This window comes from Hemiscyllium ocellatum, chromosome 6, assembly GCF_020745735.1.
Source record: "Hemiscyllium ocellatum isolate sHemOce1 chromosome 6, sHemOce1.pat.X.cur, whole genome shotgun sequence".
NCBI lineage: Eukaryota > Metazoa > Chordata > Chondrichthyes > Orectolobiformes > Hemiscylliidae > Hemiscyllium > Hemiscyllium ocellatum.
Window position 1 is genome coordinate 29,469,053 of NC_083406.1, and position 17,474 is coordinate 29,486,526.

The following is a 17,474-nucleotide window of genomic DNA, read 5'->3' on the forward strand; positions in this document are numbered from 1 at the left end:
TTCAGTCTTTCTTCATACGGCAAATCCTCCAGTCCAGGCAGCATCCTGATAAACCTTTTTGCATCCTCTCCAAAGCCTCTGTATCTTTCTTCTAGTAGGGTGACCAGAACTGGACACAGTATTCCAAGAGTGGTCTCACCAGGGACTTGTATAGCTGCAGCGAAACCTTGCAGCTCTTAAACTCGATCCCCCTGTTAATGAAAGCCAAAACACCATATGCTTTCTTAACAACCCTATCCACTTGGGTGGCAACTTTGAGGGATCTATGTACTTGCATACCCAGATCCCTCTGTTCCTCCACTCTGCCAAGAATCCTGTCTTTAATCCTGTATTCAGCGCTTGAGTTCCACCTTCCAAAATGCATCACTTCGCATTTATCCAGGTTGAACTCCATCTGCCATTTCTCAGCCCAGCTCTGCATCCTGTCTATGTCATGCTGCAGCCTGCAGTAGCCCTCTTTACTATCAACAACACCTCCAAGCTTTGTGTCATCTTCAAGGTTTGTGCGAAGATTTGTGTCATCTGCAAATTTACTAACCCACCGCTCAACCTCCTCATCCAAGTCATTTATAAAAACTACAAAGAGCAGAGGCCTGTGGGACCCCACTCAACACTGACCTTCAGGCAGAATACTTTCCATCTACAACCACTCTCTGCCTTCTGTCAGCCAGGAAAAAGTGAGGACTGCAGATCCTGGAAAAGCATAGCAGGTCAGGCAGCATCAAAGGAGCAGGAGAATCGACGTTTCGAGCATAAGTCCTTCTGTCAGTTAGTCAATTCTGAATCCAGATAGCCAGATTTCCCTGTATCCCGTACTTCCTAACTTTATGAATGAGCCTACCATGGGGAACCCTATCAAATCCCTTGTTGAAGTCCATATACACCACAGCCACTGCTCGACAGTCATCAACCTGTCTTGACGCCTCCTCAAAGAACTCAATAAGATTTGTGAGACATGACCTGCCCCTCACAAAACCATGCTGACTGCCTTTAATCACACTATGTTTTGCCAAATAATCATAAATCCTATCCATCAGAATTCTTTCCAAAACTTTGCTGACCACAGACGTAAGACTGACTGGTCTGTAATTGCCAGGGATTTCCCTATTACCCTTCTTAACAAGAGGAACAACATTTGCCTCCTTCCAATCCTCCAGTACAACTTCTGTGGAGAGTGAGGAGGCAAATATCCTCACCAGCGGCTTAGCAACCTCCTTTCTCGCTTCCTGGAGCAGCCTAGGATAAATTTCGTTTGGCCCTGGGGACTTATCAATCTTAATGTTTTCCAAAATTTCTAGCACATCAACTTCATCAATCTTGATCTGGTCAAGACTGTATCCCAGCTCCTCTAAGTTTTTATTTACAACAAGTTCCCTTTCCTTGGTGAAAACCAATACAAAAAAACTCATTTAGAGTTTCCCCTGTCTGCTCAGACTCCACGCACAAGTTCCCTCCACTATCCCTGATTGGCCTTATCTTCTCCCTAATTATTCTATGGGAAATAGCAAAACTGGAGTCCATTAATAAAAGATAGTCACCAAAAAAATGTAAGCATGAACTTAAAGGTAAACTCTTCACACATGGAGTGGAATGATTGTGGAGCTTGCCACCACTGAGTACTAATATAGATGCATTTGAGGGGAAACTACACAAACATCGGACAGAGAAGTGAATAGAGGGCTATGCTGATAAAGTCACATGAGGAAAGAGGGATGGAGGCTCAAATGGACACTACACAGCATGGATGGGATGGGCCAAGAGATCTGTTTCTGTCATCGAATCAGACAATTTTATGGTACAGAAGGAGGCCATTTGATCCAACATTCCTGTACCAGCTCCTGGAAGACCAGCCCGACAGTCTCACTCTCCAGCTCTATCTCCTTAGCTCTCGAACTTCATCGCTTTCAAATATACATCCTAAGCAAATGTCCTCCACTGTATCTGAATGAATGAAGATGGAACAAACAGCTTTCATCATGGTAATCATTTTGTGACAGGACAAAGTAGAACAAAGAAGTAGGCCATTTGGTCCCTTGAGCTCGTTCCATCATTCACTTATAGGTCAAGGTTCAATTGTATCCTAGGACCATCTATCTTGATTTCCATAACCCTTGATACTTTTAACCAACAAAAATCACTGTATAATTCTTTGAAAATTATTTTTGAAAGGACTTGAACAATGAGATTTTCTCCCTAAAATGATACAAACATTTGTACTAGTAATTAGTCACACTTTCTGTCCACTTGTGCAGAGCACACTGAAGCTAAAGCAGATTACACAGAGTAAGCTGACTGCAACAATTCACACATATTTATTCACTGCAGGCCACAGCAAATACAGCATCAAAGAAACAGTGACAAATATCTGGCAGGCACATCAATTAGCCACACTGATCAGGCAACAAGGTGCAGTATTAGGGCAGGATTGGCAAGCAGGCTGCAGGCCGCTCTCACCTCTTGGATGTCCCACTCTCCGACTGCTGCAGCAGCCTGCTGGTGTTGGTGTAAAAGGGCTTCAGGAAAGTCGGGACGGACAGGGATGAGGGAAGGCTGCTGGAAGTGGATTCGCTCTCTGAGTTACTGCGATTGCTTCTCACGATATTGATGGGGCTGAGTGAGCAGAACCAGAAGGGGAAAACAAAGACAAAACACAGGAAAAGAAAACAGTGGTCAAATGGTGAAATACGAAGCAACCGTCTGCCTCGTGAAAAGTGCTCTTGCTGTAAAAGTTGCAAAGTTCTGCAGGAGACAGATTTTTTAAAACTTTGAATGTGCAAACAAACTCATAGGTTATAATTTTGGGTAAAACCCTGGAATGATGACATGTGGTCTCTATCTGATACTTTCACCTACCTTTCCAGTTTTCAGCTGCTACCCCCTTTAAACAACAACAATGCACTTCACCAGGTAAATATTATTACTGAATGTAAAGCCATTTGTCTATGGTTTATTCAATAGCATTTTTATTACTGTCCATTTCTGTATGTTTAACTTTTTAAGTTAAATATGCTGGTGTATGTATTATTCAATAAATTGCAATAATTTGTACAGCAAGTATTTTAAAAATGGTCTTGCTTTTTTACCTGAAAGGATGAAGAAATATTTCAGAATGCTAACATGAAGAGCCATATAACCGTAGGTGGAAAGAAATAGGAAAGATATTAAGACCATAAGACATAGGAGCAGAAATTGGGCCATTCAGCCCATCAAGTTCTGCTCTGCCATTCAATCATGGCTAATAATTTTCTCAACCCCATTCTCCCACTTTCTCTCTGTATCCCTTGATACTCAAGAACATATCTATCTCAGTTAATTTCCGGACAAACTTAAAATATTGTTCAGTTTTTAAAGCAAACTTGTAATATATTGATTAAAAGTTTCCTGGGAAAATATTCTGTGTGCTATTCAATATATGATGTTTTGCTGTTATAAGATCTTTGCTAATTCTGTTATTGCAGTGCCATGCCATTAGTTTCCCTTCCTCTTTGAAGGGATCTGTTCTCGAATTTTTCAATTGACCTGAGTGTCTGTTAGGAAGCACGGCTGAAGGGCAAGACGGGATACTCCAGTCTCAAGTCTGAGTAAAATAATCAAATATTTAACAGAAGTATCAAAATAGGTCATCCAAAAATTGTCATGTACAATTTTCAAGTTGAGAAAGAAAGATTTGGAAGTATTTACTAATCCTCTTTTTACAAAGCAAAACTAATGTTCAAATCCACACAGACAGTTGCCTGAGGCGGGAATCAAACCTGGGTCCCTGGCCCTGTGAGGCAGCAGTGCTAACCACTGAGTGCCATGGGGTGGCATGGTGGCTCAGTGGTTAGCACTGCTGCCTCACAGAGCCAGGGACCTGAGTTCGATTCCCACCTCTGGCAACTGTCTGTATGGAGTTGGCGCATTCTCCCCGTGTCTGCGTGAGTTTCCTCTGGGTAGGAAGGACCCTGAAGAAGGGCTCATGCCGAAACATCGATTCTCCTGCTCCTTTGGATGCTACCTGACCTGCTGCACTTTTCCAGCAACACATTTTCAGTGGTACTCTGGTTTCCTCCCACAGTCGCAATGACATGCAGGTTAGATGAATTGGCTTTGCTAAATTGCCCATCGTGTTAGGTGGCTTAGTTGGGGGTAAACATATGGTAGGGGACTGGGTCTTGGTGGGATACTCTTCGGAAGGTCTGTGTGGATTTGTCGGGCCGAAGGGCCTGTTTTCATACTGTAGGGAATCTAATCTAAACTAAAGAGTGGACAGCTAGCAAAGGGATGGTACAAACCTTCACCTCACCTCACCTGGCATTCAGATCTTGGCACGAAGTCAAGTTAGCTGAGTGGCAGAAGGAAGGAAAACTTAAGAATGAAATCTATATACCAGCTTGTACCTCAAGAGTCTAGCCATTATAAGAATGTGGTCCAGACAGAAGCTAAGAAAATGACGCTCAATTATCTCTATCTCTTAACCAGAGTCTAGAGTTCATGCTCCCAGTAACACGTTGGAAATAAAAAAAAGATAAATGTGCAAAACAATGGAGGCTGTTTAACAGAATCATTATCATACAATGAAATTTAAGATGGATTTTAAAAGAATTTGGCTCAACAAATTCCACAAACATCTGTTGTTTTTAGCAACTATTTAGTGATTCAATTCCAATTAAAATATATAATTTATTTAATAAAATTAATGTAGATGTTAACTTACAAAAATTGAGTTTTTATATATGTTTACAGCCTAAACGAGTTAGCTGATAAATGCAATTCAATTTCTAAGACAGGCCTGTAATCACAATTTTGTTTAATTCAGGAGTTCTACAAAAAAGTTGCCTATCAAGAGACATAAATACTGTCAGTGAAGTCAGCAGGTCACTGCAAAAGCCATTCTAAACAGCCACAACAGGTCATGCTTGGAACACTAGCTGGCAATCTGAAATTTGTCATTGTCCATGTTTGAAAACAGGTCGATTGAGAGCAACATTTTATAAAAGACCTGGGGAGAAAAGCTTCTCTTAGGTGAAGCAATAGGATAGATCAGATTATCAAAAATGTAATCACAATTTCAGAAGAAATGGTGAAAAGGGAAATCTTCCTTCACTAGTTCAGCAGAATACTCTATGCTTAAATCAAGGCTTTAGATCGAAGCATTGTGTTTGGATCAGCAATTCTACACAATGGTCCTACATCGTTGAATTGAGTTGAATCAAATTATAAAATTGCATTATTTGCCATCTTCTCTCAGGAGTTTAGACACCTGCATCAAATTGTCTGTCAAACTTTTCTTTGTCAAGATTAGCCCTAGCATCTCTAATCTATCCATGCAGCTGAAATCTCTCCCCAATAGAAACATTCTTTTGAACATTTTATACATCCTTTCTAATGCCTACATATTTTGCTTAGAATTGGAACTAATATTCCAGTTAGTGCTAAACCAGCATTTCACAAAGTCTTTGTCTTGCTTTTCTACTCTGTGCAACCCTATGAGATAGGCAGAGGTGAGGACTGCAGATGCTGGAGATTGCTGTCAAGACTAGAGTGGTGCTGGAAAAGCACAGCAGTTCAGGCAGCATCCAAGGAGCAGGAAAATCGACATTTCGGGCAAAAGCCCTTCATCAGGAGCCCTGATGAAGGGCTTTTGCCCAAAACGTCGACTTTCCTGCTCCTCAGATGCTACCTGACCTGCTGTGCTTTTCCAGCACCACTCTAATCTGAACCCAATGAGATAGACAACTCCCAATGCAAAAAGAAAGGCATATGTGTAAAATGTAATCAGGTGGGACTCATTTCAAAGGATTTCAGAACAGTTACACCTATAGACAATAACGGTCCTTCCCATTTTCCCACAACCCAAAATATTCTTTACCTGCTCCGAATAATCTCCGACTGCTGGCGAAAGATGGGAGACCGGCCGTGGGGCAGCTTCTCATTTGGAAAGCTGATTCTCCGCTTGCTGCTCGACGGCGGGTGGCTGAAAGTGTGAGCCCTTCTCCGGAACTGCGGCGAGTCGGGATCGTCCTCCGCGAACAGCTGGCCCAGCGAGGAGATGGGGGACGCCCGGGGGCTGACGGGTGGAGAGTTGGGAGGGGATTCCCCTGGAGAAGCGTCCTGCGCCCAGAACGACGGCAGAGGGTCAGAAAAAAAAGCAATGAGATGCTCACTCTAAAAAGCTGACAGCAGAACAGAAATCCTGTAAATCTGTCAATGTACTGTCAGATACCCATTGTATGCTAATGTGTGCTATCTGACCAACTCCCATATCCTGCCGAGCTTAATCCAGTGAAGATTTACAAATACTGCTGCACACGGCTGATAAGCAAGCTATGTTTTGAAGTTTTCTATGTAAAAAGAATGCTGGTGACCAGACTTTTCACTTCTCTTTTGCTGATGACACTATCTTCAGTGATTTTGGAGTGCTCCTCAAAGGCTGGAACTGCACTCGCAAGCACTTCCTCTGGATTTCACCAGCAGACTTCCTGCTCCATGGAAAGTATTCGAGCAAAACAAAGCTACCGGTTGAGTCTGGTCACTGCTGAATCAGGTTTTGTTTGAGTGGGCGGGCAAGAGGCTAAAAAGGTGGACTGACCGCAGGACTCACCCTGGAAGCGTCCGATGCAAGGCTGTTGCAACGCTCAAAGCTGTCCATACTTCCTAAGCGACCCCGCATCTTGGCACCCTAAAATGAAACATGAATGCATAAAGTCAGATGTGTTGTTAAACATGGTACTTTTGAACATTCTCAAACAACGGGGCCTTGTCAGGCTGGGAGATGATCAAACAGGGTGCACAGTCCTTGTCATCTTTGGCAACATGAATTGGACTGTGAATGACATGAGGGGGCACAGCCAGATCACTTATTTGTTAACACTGACATTTAGAAGAATTACTTGAATTTATATCTTGTGCAACCTCAGGACTTTCCAATTCAGTACTTCTGAAGTGCAGTTATTTTGGACACACAGCGATCATTTTCAAATAACAATATGATAATGACCAGATTACTTGTTTGACCTCTGAGAAGAGAGGTAAAATTTGTTTAAACAATTGCCGATGGGGCGGGCGGGGGGAGGGGGACAAATCCGCAACTGTCACCTGAATTTAAAGAGTGCTTTTAAGGCAGCAAGACATTACTTCACAGGAATGTTACTGAACAAAATTTGACTGTATCAGGCATAAAGGTGACAAGTGATCAAGAGCTTTGTCAAGGAGAGGGAGATTTTAAGAGACAACTGAGGAGGAGAGGTTTAAAGAAAGAATTCCAGAGCATTGTACTGATAGGCAGCTGAATGTACAGTCACCAACTGGTGTAGTAATGAAAAGGGCAGAGAATTGGGTGAGTGCAGAGATCCCTGAGCCTCATGGTCCTGAGATAGGGAGGAGTGAAATCATGGTTTTACACTCATGGTAGTCCCTCAAGGCAAATTCGTAGTATCACACCATGAAGTTGGGTGGGTAGAAAGAAAAGACTTTTCAGTTTCTTAGAGGGGGCCAGCAGTGACAAGATTACCATATACAGTGCAGAAAACTGCATGACAGAGAGCTTACAGCTAATATGAAAAGAAACCCTTTTACAAACACCCTACGCAATATGTTTGCGCGCACTGGTTTCAGCAGACCAGAATCACTCTCAGCAACAAATCATGTTTGTTTACTGCCTTTATTGCAATAAATTGTCCCATGGCAATTCACAAAGCATTATCAAACAAGATAAGGCAGTCCACACCCTGTGACATTAAGCCAGATAACCAAACGCTAGCCTGGGAAGGATTATCTTAAAGAGTGGGGGCAGTAGGAGGTTTAAAAGGAGGGAATTCCAGAGCTTAGAGTCTAACTACTGAAGACTTGGACACAAATGGCCGCACAATTAAAATGAGGTTTTCACCCTGTTCTCATCTAGTTTCTCTCCTTACCTTCTTTAGTCTCCATTTTAATCACCAATTCAATGGACACTGGAATCTTGCCCCTATTCCCTTTCTTTGACACACAATGTATAAATAAGGCTAAACCACATGACTTCGCTAGCCAGTGATCTCTCTTCGCTCCCTGGCTTAACTCGGCAGTGCGAGACTTTCAAGAGATGAAAAACACTTTGGAAATCGTCGGTGAGCCTAATAAGGAGCACAGTGATCTGACACAATCCTTCACAAATTCCTGACTACATTAGCTGCAAGTTTACAATGCTGAGCAAAGCTACTGCAGCAGCAGCACAGTGCCTGCCAAGTCCCATCGCAGGAAGCTGGGGGAGATCAGCCTGATAACTAGAAGGCCAAAACATGTGCAACATGGACAGGGAATAAGTGTCCACAAGGTCAGAATTCAAAGTGGTTTCAGTGTGGAAAACACTCAAGGCATATGAGCTTTATATTCAGAGGTCACGTATTGGGAAGTAATGTTGAATAAATTTTACCACTGTTGCAATAATTGTCAAAATTGACCGTTTTCAGTGCGATTATCAAACAAAGAATGCACGGATAATGATGAAAATGTAACAAGCAAAAAAATGAAAGAACAAAAACACTGGTTATTTTCCCCTTTGCTAAGCATTAGATATGGTTACATTTTAATCAAACACAGTGTAACCAACATAACAGATGCACACAGCCAGAAACTTAACCTAAGAGAATAATTAGCTAAGGAGCCTTGATAAGTGAAAATGCAAGCCCATTCCTGCCGCTACAGTGCTGTCAATATTTAACTTGCCAACTTCCTAATTCAGCATGTCAGAGCACTGAAGAAAACAAACTGGTTAAATGAAGAAAGAATTTTGCAACACAGATTTCAAAACGACTGTCAAAATGTGATTATGGTGATTCAAGTCTTCACAATGGCATGTTGTTACAAAGCACCACTCAGTTCAACCTAACTATGTAATTAGCTTACACAGCTTTACCATCAATAATCATCTTGCAACTTTTATGAAGGTTTATTGTCCAGTCCTAATTAAATTCGCACCTCAACTGACTAAACCCATTTGAATACCACAAGGGAACATTTACCTGGTAAAACCCTTGTGTAGTTTCTTGGGACATTTTAGACAGTGTTAAAAGGAGGTTTAGCACCCCTATCTTGAGCCAGAAACTCTGGCTTCAAGTTACAATCGATGATTTGTCCGCCACAGAAGAACCATCTGTGACATGGTTCAAACAAGTTGATAATCAGCCTCCTAATCCTTTAAATGCTTCCCCAAAGAGGGAAAAGAAAGTGTTATCCCAAGCACAAAACAACAACAAACTATTCTTTAGGAATAAAATGAAATGGTTGAAACCAAAACAATCATAAAATAAAGTCACCCCAGTTTACAACTGCAAAACAGTGGCTGGGTGGATGGAGGTGTTTTCAAAGTACAACCTACATGGCAAGGTATGAGTTTTTCCATAGAATTTACAGCACAGAAACAGGCCATTTGGCCCTCATTTATGGTCCACATGAATTCCCCACACCCCACTTCACCTCAGCCTGTCATACCCTCCAATACCCTATCTCCATCTTGGACTCCATCTATACTTCTTGCTGCCTTGGGTAGGAAGCCGATATAATCAAAGACCCCTCTCACCCCGGTTATAATCTCTTCAGTCAGGCAGAAGATACAAAATCTTAAACAACAGATTCAAGAACAGCTTCTTCCCTGTTGTTATTCGACTTCTGAAAGGACATTTCAAACTTTAAATATAATGTTGATCTCACTCTTTGTGTACTTTCTCTGCAGCCGTAACATTGTTTTTCTCACTCTGTTCTATTATCCTTATAGTCTTCGTATGGTATGATCTACCTGTACTGCATGCAAAATAAAACTCTTCACTGTACATAGGTACATATGACAATAATAAATCAAATCAAATCAATTCAAATTATAAAAAAATCCTCTAAGTGCCCAACGATGCTCCTGTCCTGCTTGGTCAAGCACTTTATGTGCTGAAGCAGAATATCTGACCTTAGAAAACACCACAAGGTTGTATTTTTACATGAGGCATACAGCAGTGTTTGACTTAGTTTGCAGCAGTACCAGGTAAAAACAGGAATGATTGTATCAAGCAAGAAACATGAAAACTCTGTGAGAAAAAGGCAGCTTAGATTTTCAAGAGGCCTTGCCCATTGCAAAGGAAGTACTGCATCTCATTAAATGTTTCACGACTGTACATAGCTAACGATTATCTCATGCAGAGCACAGAAAAATGATATACATCTCTCTATAAATTCCAGCTAGGAGAAAATGAGGACTGCAGATGCTGGAGATCAGAGCTGAAAATGTGTTGCTGGAAAAGCGCAGCAGGTCAGGCAGCATCCAAGGAGCAGGAGAATCGACGATTCAGGCATGAGCTCTTCTTCAGGAAGATAAATACACAAGATAAACTCCAGCTACCTACTATAAGATATTACCTAGTAACACTTGTTTGTTTGTACTGTGAAGTTCAGAGCAGGAACAGATTCTAGCAGTCTTATTTCCAACAGCTAACATTTTTTATCACTGAAAGAGAAAATCAGCAGGATTTATTTTTTACTGTGAGGAAATCTGTGAGGGCTTCTTAAGAGCTTCAACCTGAAAGAAATTAAATGCACTGCAATTCTCCTCCTGGTTCAGACATTTTATTGACATTGGGCGGCACTGTGGCTCAGTGCTTAGCTCAGCTGCTTCATAGCACCAGGGATCTGGTTTGATTCCAGCCTTGGGCGACTGTGTGGGGTTTGCACATTCTCCCTGTCTCTGCGTGGGTTTCGTCTGGGTGCTCTGGTTTCCTCCCACAATCCAAAGATGTGCAAGTCAGGTGAATTGGCCTTGCTTGCGATGCTCAGTTAGGTGCATTAGTTACGGGTAGATGTAGACTAATCAGGAATGGCTTTGGGTGGGAAACTCTTTGTAGGGTCGGTCTGGACTTGTTGGGCCGAAGGGCCTGTTTCCACACTGTAAGGATACAGGTGACATTTTGCACAGGTCCACCATCATGTGGCTTGTTTCAGTGGCTCCCTATGGACTCCTATCATGGTTACCCTCCATAGAGGACAGGATGGGAAACTAGCCCAGATTTTACTAGCTAAGTGCATCTGTTTCATGCCTATTTCTGTTTTAGAAATCTCACCCCCTAATTTGCAAGAAGAGCAAGTTTCCAGCATAGAACAGAAAATGTGGAAACCCGTTGAATAACAATGCAAACTGTGGATCTTCTTAACCAATGAGATTACAAGAATTAAGAAGCAAACAGGAGAACTGAGGATGCTGAATCAAATCAAGCAAAGTCACAATCAGATCAGGGAGAGAGCGAAATGCAGAAAGAGAAAAAGATTGGAATAAAGGAGACAGAAAGAAGATACAGAAAGCAAAAGTCAGAGGTTCTTTAATTGTCAATTTGATATTTTTGAAATAATTTGCTACTCTTAATGAGATTCCACACTTTGCGCGTGTTCTGGGCCAAGGTAGTGCTTTGACAGTAATTATAAAATCTTAAAAGATAACTTCTGCTATTAATAACTAGACTTAACTTTGTGACAAGTTTCATGAGTAACTCATGACCAAATGGGACTTTAAGGAAGCAAATGACAGGGCAGTATGGATTGGCTGACTTGTGGTTCAAGGGTCATCTCTTTCTTATAGATATTTTCCAATCAACGTCTTCAGTGAAATTAGTACACAGCTCTGCAGCACATGAGACCTGAACAGCGGCCTCCTTACTCAGAGGTCTGGAAACAACCAATGCAGCACAACAGCCCTCACAAATTTCATTCATTGTTGCTACAAAAAAAGGAACACTTGAAGATACCAAGGTAATATTTGTACTCGTATCTCTTTCTTATGCTGGGAATTTGTATGTCATAACATATCATTCAAACATTTATTTTTTTCAGCAGGTTCTGGACTACAACATGCAAATTAAAATCATTTCTACCCAGAAGCATTTTAAAATAAGTTTTTAACTTTAGCTGAGCTAATAGTCTTTTTCTAAAGGCACCTTTTACTCCTCCCATTTAAAATCTCTCTGATAATATCCATTCTTTTATTCAATTTTGTTTGCAGAGCAGAAAACGTAAGGGATGCCATAGAGCAGAAATATGTCACTGTAACCTATGTTTTTCAAAATAGTAAAGCAATTTATTTTTCTGCAAATATTCCCAGACACAAAAGACAATGGTTTACACTATGGTCCATTAGTGTCAGTTACTTACAGATATGTTCAGGGATTCACGGTAAAATCCCCACTACACTGCTCACGGACTGAATTAGCTCTAATCCAACCAACATATTGATTTAAAATATGCTATCCTAATTTTCAAACCACTCCCTGGCCTACCCTCTTCTTTTCTCTGTGGTCCCCTCCAATTCCACAGTCGTCTGAGATATCTGCGATATCTGAGACACACTGGGTCACAGAATTGCTCTAAGTTATTCGAGTGAAGAGCACTGTAGTACTGCAGTTACCCGACACTACACACAATCTGAGCTAGCAGACGTTTCATTAAATATCAAATGCTAAAGGTACAAGGGGGAAGTTAAAAAAGACCAAAACATCAGAACAACAAGTGGACAATAGTACTTCCCTCTCCACAACTAGAACTCAGAACAAACAAATCATCAACAATTCTAAAACAACTAAACAAAACCAGAAAAAATAACCCTTTGTGTCCTTTGGTTGCATTTGCACGATCATCAGGTTAAATGGTATGGCTAAAATAAAAGTCTGACCTGGGCTGCGTTTTCAGACAAGTTAAACTATACGTGTCCATCATAGGGATTTGTTTTCAAAATCGGTCACTGTGTTACATTGGACAATTCCTCAATATCTCACCCTGCTTTTGCTCACTTATCCAATACAAGTTAACTGAAGTTACTGATTCCAGTACCCATGCCCTTCACTGAAGCACACCATAACAATGCATGGGACAGGCAGTCACATCAAAATCAATGCCCTGCTTTCGCAGCAATTAAGGGATGGTCTTACTTTGAGTTTTTTTATTTTACCAATTTTAACTTAAAAAAAATTTTAAATTCTCTTTTTAACTATTCTTTTTCCTTTAATATACCTAAAGAACCCCTTTGGTTTCACCCTAATCTTTTCAGCCAAGGCTATCTTGTGCCCTCTTTTCCCCCTCCTGATTTCCTTCTTCAGTGATTTCAGGGATTTCCTGTATCCCTATATACCTCCAGGGATTCCCTTCATCACAGCTACGTAGACCTGAGCCATACCCCCTTCTTTCTGGTTAAAGCCTCCACATCTTTTGTCATTCAGGGTTCCCTATTCCTGTCAATCCTGTCTTTCACCCTCAAAGGAACATATCGATCTTGAACTCTAGCTATCTCACTTTTAAAGCCTCCCACTTGCCAGAGGTCCCTTTGCCTGCAAACAAACTACTTCAGTCAACCCCTGCAAGCTCCTGTCCTCATTCCATCAAAGTTCACCTCACCCCAATTTAGAACTTGAATCTATGGACTAGATTTGTCCGACTCCATAACTATTTTAAAATTAATAGAGCTATGGTCACTGGTCCCAAAGTGCTCCGCCACTGTGACCCCCATCACCTGTCCTGCCCTATTTCCCAAGAGCAGGTCAGGTTTTGCCCTTCCCGGGTAGGACCGTCTTTATACTAGAGTCATAGAGATGTACAGCATGGAAACAGACCCTTCGGTCCAACCCGTCCATGCCGACCAGATATCCCAACCCAATCTAGTCCCACCTGCCAACACCCGGCCCATATCCCTCCAAACCCTTCCTATTCATATACCCATCCAAATGCCTCTTAAATGTTGCAATTGTACCAGCCTCCACCACATCCTCTACTACTTCAGGAAACTTTTCTGAAAGCATTAAACAAATTCCACCCATCTAAGCCCGTAACACACTTGCAGTCCCAGTCTATGTTAGGAACATTAAAATCCCCTACTATGACAATTACTCCTGCAAGTCTCCCCAGTTTCCCTGTCTCCATGCTGTAGGACTCTGTGGATAAGTGTATACACAATAAACCAGCAAAATTCTTCAGAGATCGTTTTAAAATAGTGATAGAAAAGGATAGACCAGATCTGGAAAGTTCTAATTTGAAGGAAGGCTACTTTTGACAGTATTAGGCAAGAACTTTAAAAGCTGATTGGGGGCAGATGTTCGCAGGTAAAGGGATGGATGGAAAATGGGAAGCCTTCAGATATGAGATAACAAGAATCCAGAGACAGTATATTCCTGTTAGGGTAAAAGGAAAGGCTGGCAGGTGTAGGGAATGCTTGATGACTAGAGAAATTGAGGGTTTAGTTAGGAAAAAGAAGGAAGCATATGTCAGGTATAGACAGGATAGATCGAGTTAATCTTTGGAAGAGTGTGAAGGCAGTAGGAGTATACTTAAGACAGAAATCAGGAAGGCAAAAAGGGAACATGAGATAGATTTGGCAAATAGGGTTAAGCAGAATGCAAAGGGTTTTGCAAATGCATTAAGGACAAAAGGGTAACTAGGAATCAGCAAGGCAGCCTTTGTGTGGAGCTGCAGAAAATGAATGAGATAATAAACAAGTATTTAGTATCAGTGTTTCCTGTGAAGAAAGACATGAAAGATATAGAATGTAAGAAAATAGATGGTGACATCTTGAAAAATGTCCATATTCCCGGGCACCTTCCCCTGCAACCGCAAGAAATGCAAAACTTGCGCCCACACCTCCCCCCTTACTTCCCTCCAAGGCCCCAAGGGATCCTTCCATATCTGCCACAAATTCACCTGCACCTCCACACATTTCATTTACTGCATCCGCTGCACCCGATGTGGCCTCCTCTATATTAGGGAGACAGGCCGCCTACTTGCGGAACGTTTCAGAGAACACCTCTGGGACACCCGGATCAACCAACCCAACCATCCCATGGCTCAACACTTCAACTCCCCCTCCCACTCCACCAGGGACATGCAGGTCCTTGGACTCCTCCATCGCCAGATCATAGCAACATGACGGCTGGAGGAAGAGCACCTCATCTTCTGCCTGGGAACCCTCCAACCACAAGAGATGAGCTCAGATTTCTCCAGTTTCTTCATTTCCCCTCCCCCCGCCTTGTCTCAGTCCCAATCCTCGAACTCAGCACGACCTTCCTAACGTGCAATCTTCTTCCTGACCTCTCTGTCCCCACCCCCACTCCAGCCTATCACCCTCACCTTATCATCCTCACCTTAACCTCCTTCCACCTATCGCATTTCCAACGCCACTCCCCCAAGTCCTTCCTCCCTACCTTTTATCTTAGCCTGCTTGGCACACTTTCCTCATTCCTGAAGAAGAGCTCATGCCCGAAACGTCGATTCTCCTGCTCCTTGGATGCTGCCTGACCTGCTGTGCTTTTCCAGCAACACATTTTAAGCCAAGTATTTGGAATGGCAGGGACTGATTAGGGATAGTCAACATGGCTTTGCGTGTGGGAAATCATGTCTCACAAACTTGATAGAATTTTTTGAAGAAGTACAAAGAGGATGATTGAGGGCAGAGTGGTGGACGTGATCCATGTGGACTTCACTAAGGCTTTCAACAAGGTTCCCCATGGGAGACTGATTAGCAAGGTTAGATCTCATGGAATACAGAGACAACTAGCTATTTGGAGACAGAACTGGCTCAAAGGTAGAAGACAGAGTGGCAGTGGAGGGTTGTTTTTCAGACTGGAGGCCTGTGACCAGTGAAGTGCTACAAGGATCGGTACTGGGTCCACTACCTTTCGTCATTGAAATAAATGATTTGGATGTGAGCATAAGAGGTATAGTTAGTAAGTTTGCAGATGACACCAAAATTGGAGGTGTAGTGGACAGTGAAGAAGGTTACCTCAGATTACAATGGGATCTTGATCTGATGGGCCAATGGGCTGAGGAATGGCAGATGGAGTTTAATTTAGATAAATGTGAGGTGCTGAATTTTGGGAAATCATATCTTAGCTGGTCTTATACACTTAATGGTAAGGTCCTAGGGAGTGTTGCTAAACAGAGAGGTCTTGGAGTGCAGGCTCATAACTCATTGAAAGTAGAGTCACAGGTAGATGGGATAGCTAAGAAGGCGTTTGGTATGCTTTCCTTTATTGGTCAGAGTATTGAGTATAAGTGTTGGGAGGTCATATTGTGGTTGTACAGGATATTGGTTAGGCCACTTTTGGAATATGTGTGCAATTCTGGTCTCCTTCCTATCGGAAGGACATTGTGAAACTTGAAAGGGATCAGAGAAGATTTATAAGGATGTTGCCCGGGTTGGAGGATTTAAACTGTAGGGAGAGGATGAACAGGCTGGGGCTGTTTTCCCGGGAGTATCAGAGGCTGAGGGGTGACCTTATAGAGGTTTACAAAATCATGAGGTAATGGATAGGATAAATAGATGTCATTTCCCTGGGGTACGGGAGTCCAGAACCAGAGAGCATAGGTTTTGGGTGAGAGGGGAAAGATATAAAAGAGACCTAAGGGACAACTTTTTCATGTAGAGGGTGGAATGAGCTGCCAGAGGAAGTGGTGGAGGCTGGTACAATTGCAACTTTTAAAAGGCATCTGAATGAGTATATGATTATGAACGGTTTGGAGGGATATGGATCCGGTGCTGGCAAGTGGGATTAGATTTGGTTGGAATATCTGGTTGGAATGGACGAGTTGTACTGAAGGGTCTGTTTCCGTGCTTTACATCTCTATGACTCTACAAAGGGTGGAATCTTCCCAGCCCAAAACAAGATGGGCCACAGCATGACATTTGGGAAAATCAGGTAAGATCTTGAGCAAGGCTCTTCTCAACATCAAGACAAAACAGACAAGACTAAATATTCCAACAAAATTCTGGGCATCGAGACAAGATTCTCACTCACGAGCAGTGAGAGGTGTATTAGCATGGATTATCACTCATCATGACTCTTATTATTACCTAATCGCACTTTATTGATATGCAAGCTCCTAGTCTCCCACACTGAGAATTCCATCCATAAATGGTGCAGCACGGTGGCTCAGTGGTTTGCAATGCTGCCTCACATCACCAGGGACCTAGGTTCGATTACAGCCTCGGTGACTGTGTGGAGTTTGCACGTTCTCCCTGTGTCTGTGTGGGTTTCCTCCTATAGTCCAGTAATGTACAGCTTAGGCTGTGAGAAATGCAGGATTACAGGGACTGGGGGGAATGACAGTGCTGACTTGACGGGCCAAAAAGCCTACTTCCACACTGTAGGGATTCTCTGAAAATTCAGAGCAGTTATCTGTCAATGCCAGCTCAAGGCTTTTGGTGTAAGACCATAAGACACAGACACCGAAATGGATCATTCAACCCATCTAGTCTACTCCACCAGTGAAGGAGATTCTGGCAGATCTGATAATCCTCAACTCCACTTTACTGCCTCTTTCCCATAGCCCTTGATTCCTTTACTGATTAAAAATCTATCTCAACCTTGACTATACTTAACATCACAGACTCATTGCTAAACCCATGGACTTCCAAACAATCAATGACCATTTCTTTCCCTTGTTCCATTTCCAGGTGCTACAATATTACACAATAATTCCCATTTCAGCAGTATAATTGGCAC

At 42.3% G+C, this 17,474-nt stretch overlaps 1 protein-coding gene across 3 annotated transcripts in view; it reads right to left on the bottom strand.

The window, feature by feature from the left end:
• Positions 1 to 17,474, bottom strand: part of tbc1d4 (TBC1 domain family, member 4) — a 275,419-nt gene that overhangs the window by 79,843 nt on the left and 178,102 nt on the right. Inside the window, exons 1-4 of one of the 3 annotated variants that reach the window (XM_060825896.1) lie at positions 7,896 to 8,011; positions 6,584 to 6,661; positions 5,852 to 6,093; positions 2,455 to 2,610 (exon numbers count right to left, since the gene is read on the bottom strand). In XM_060825896.1, the coding sequence (XP_060681879.1) occupies positions 2,455 to 2,610; positions 5,852 to 6,093; positions 6,584 to 6,652 (467 nt within the window). In that variant the 5' untranslated portion in view covers positions 6,653 to 6,661; positions 7,896 to 8,011. Of the gene's footprint in view, positions 1 to 2,454; positions 2,611 to 5,851; positions 6,094 to 6,583; positions 6,662 to 7,895; positions 8,012 to 17,474 lie in introns of those variants that run through there. The other 2 variants (XM_060825894.1, XM_060825895.1) reach the window with 2 other exon arrangements.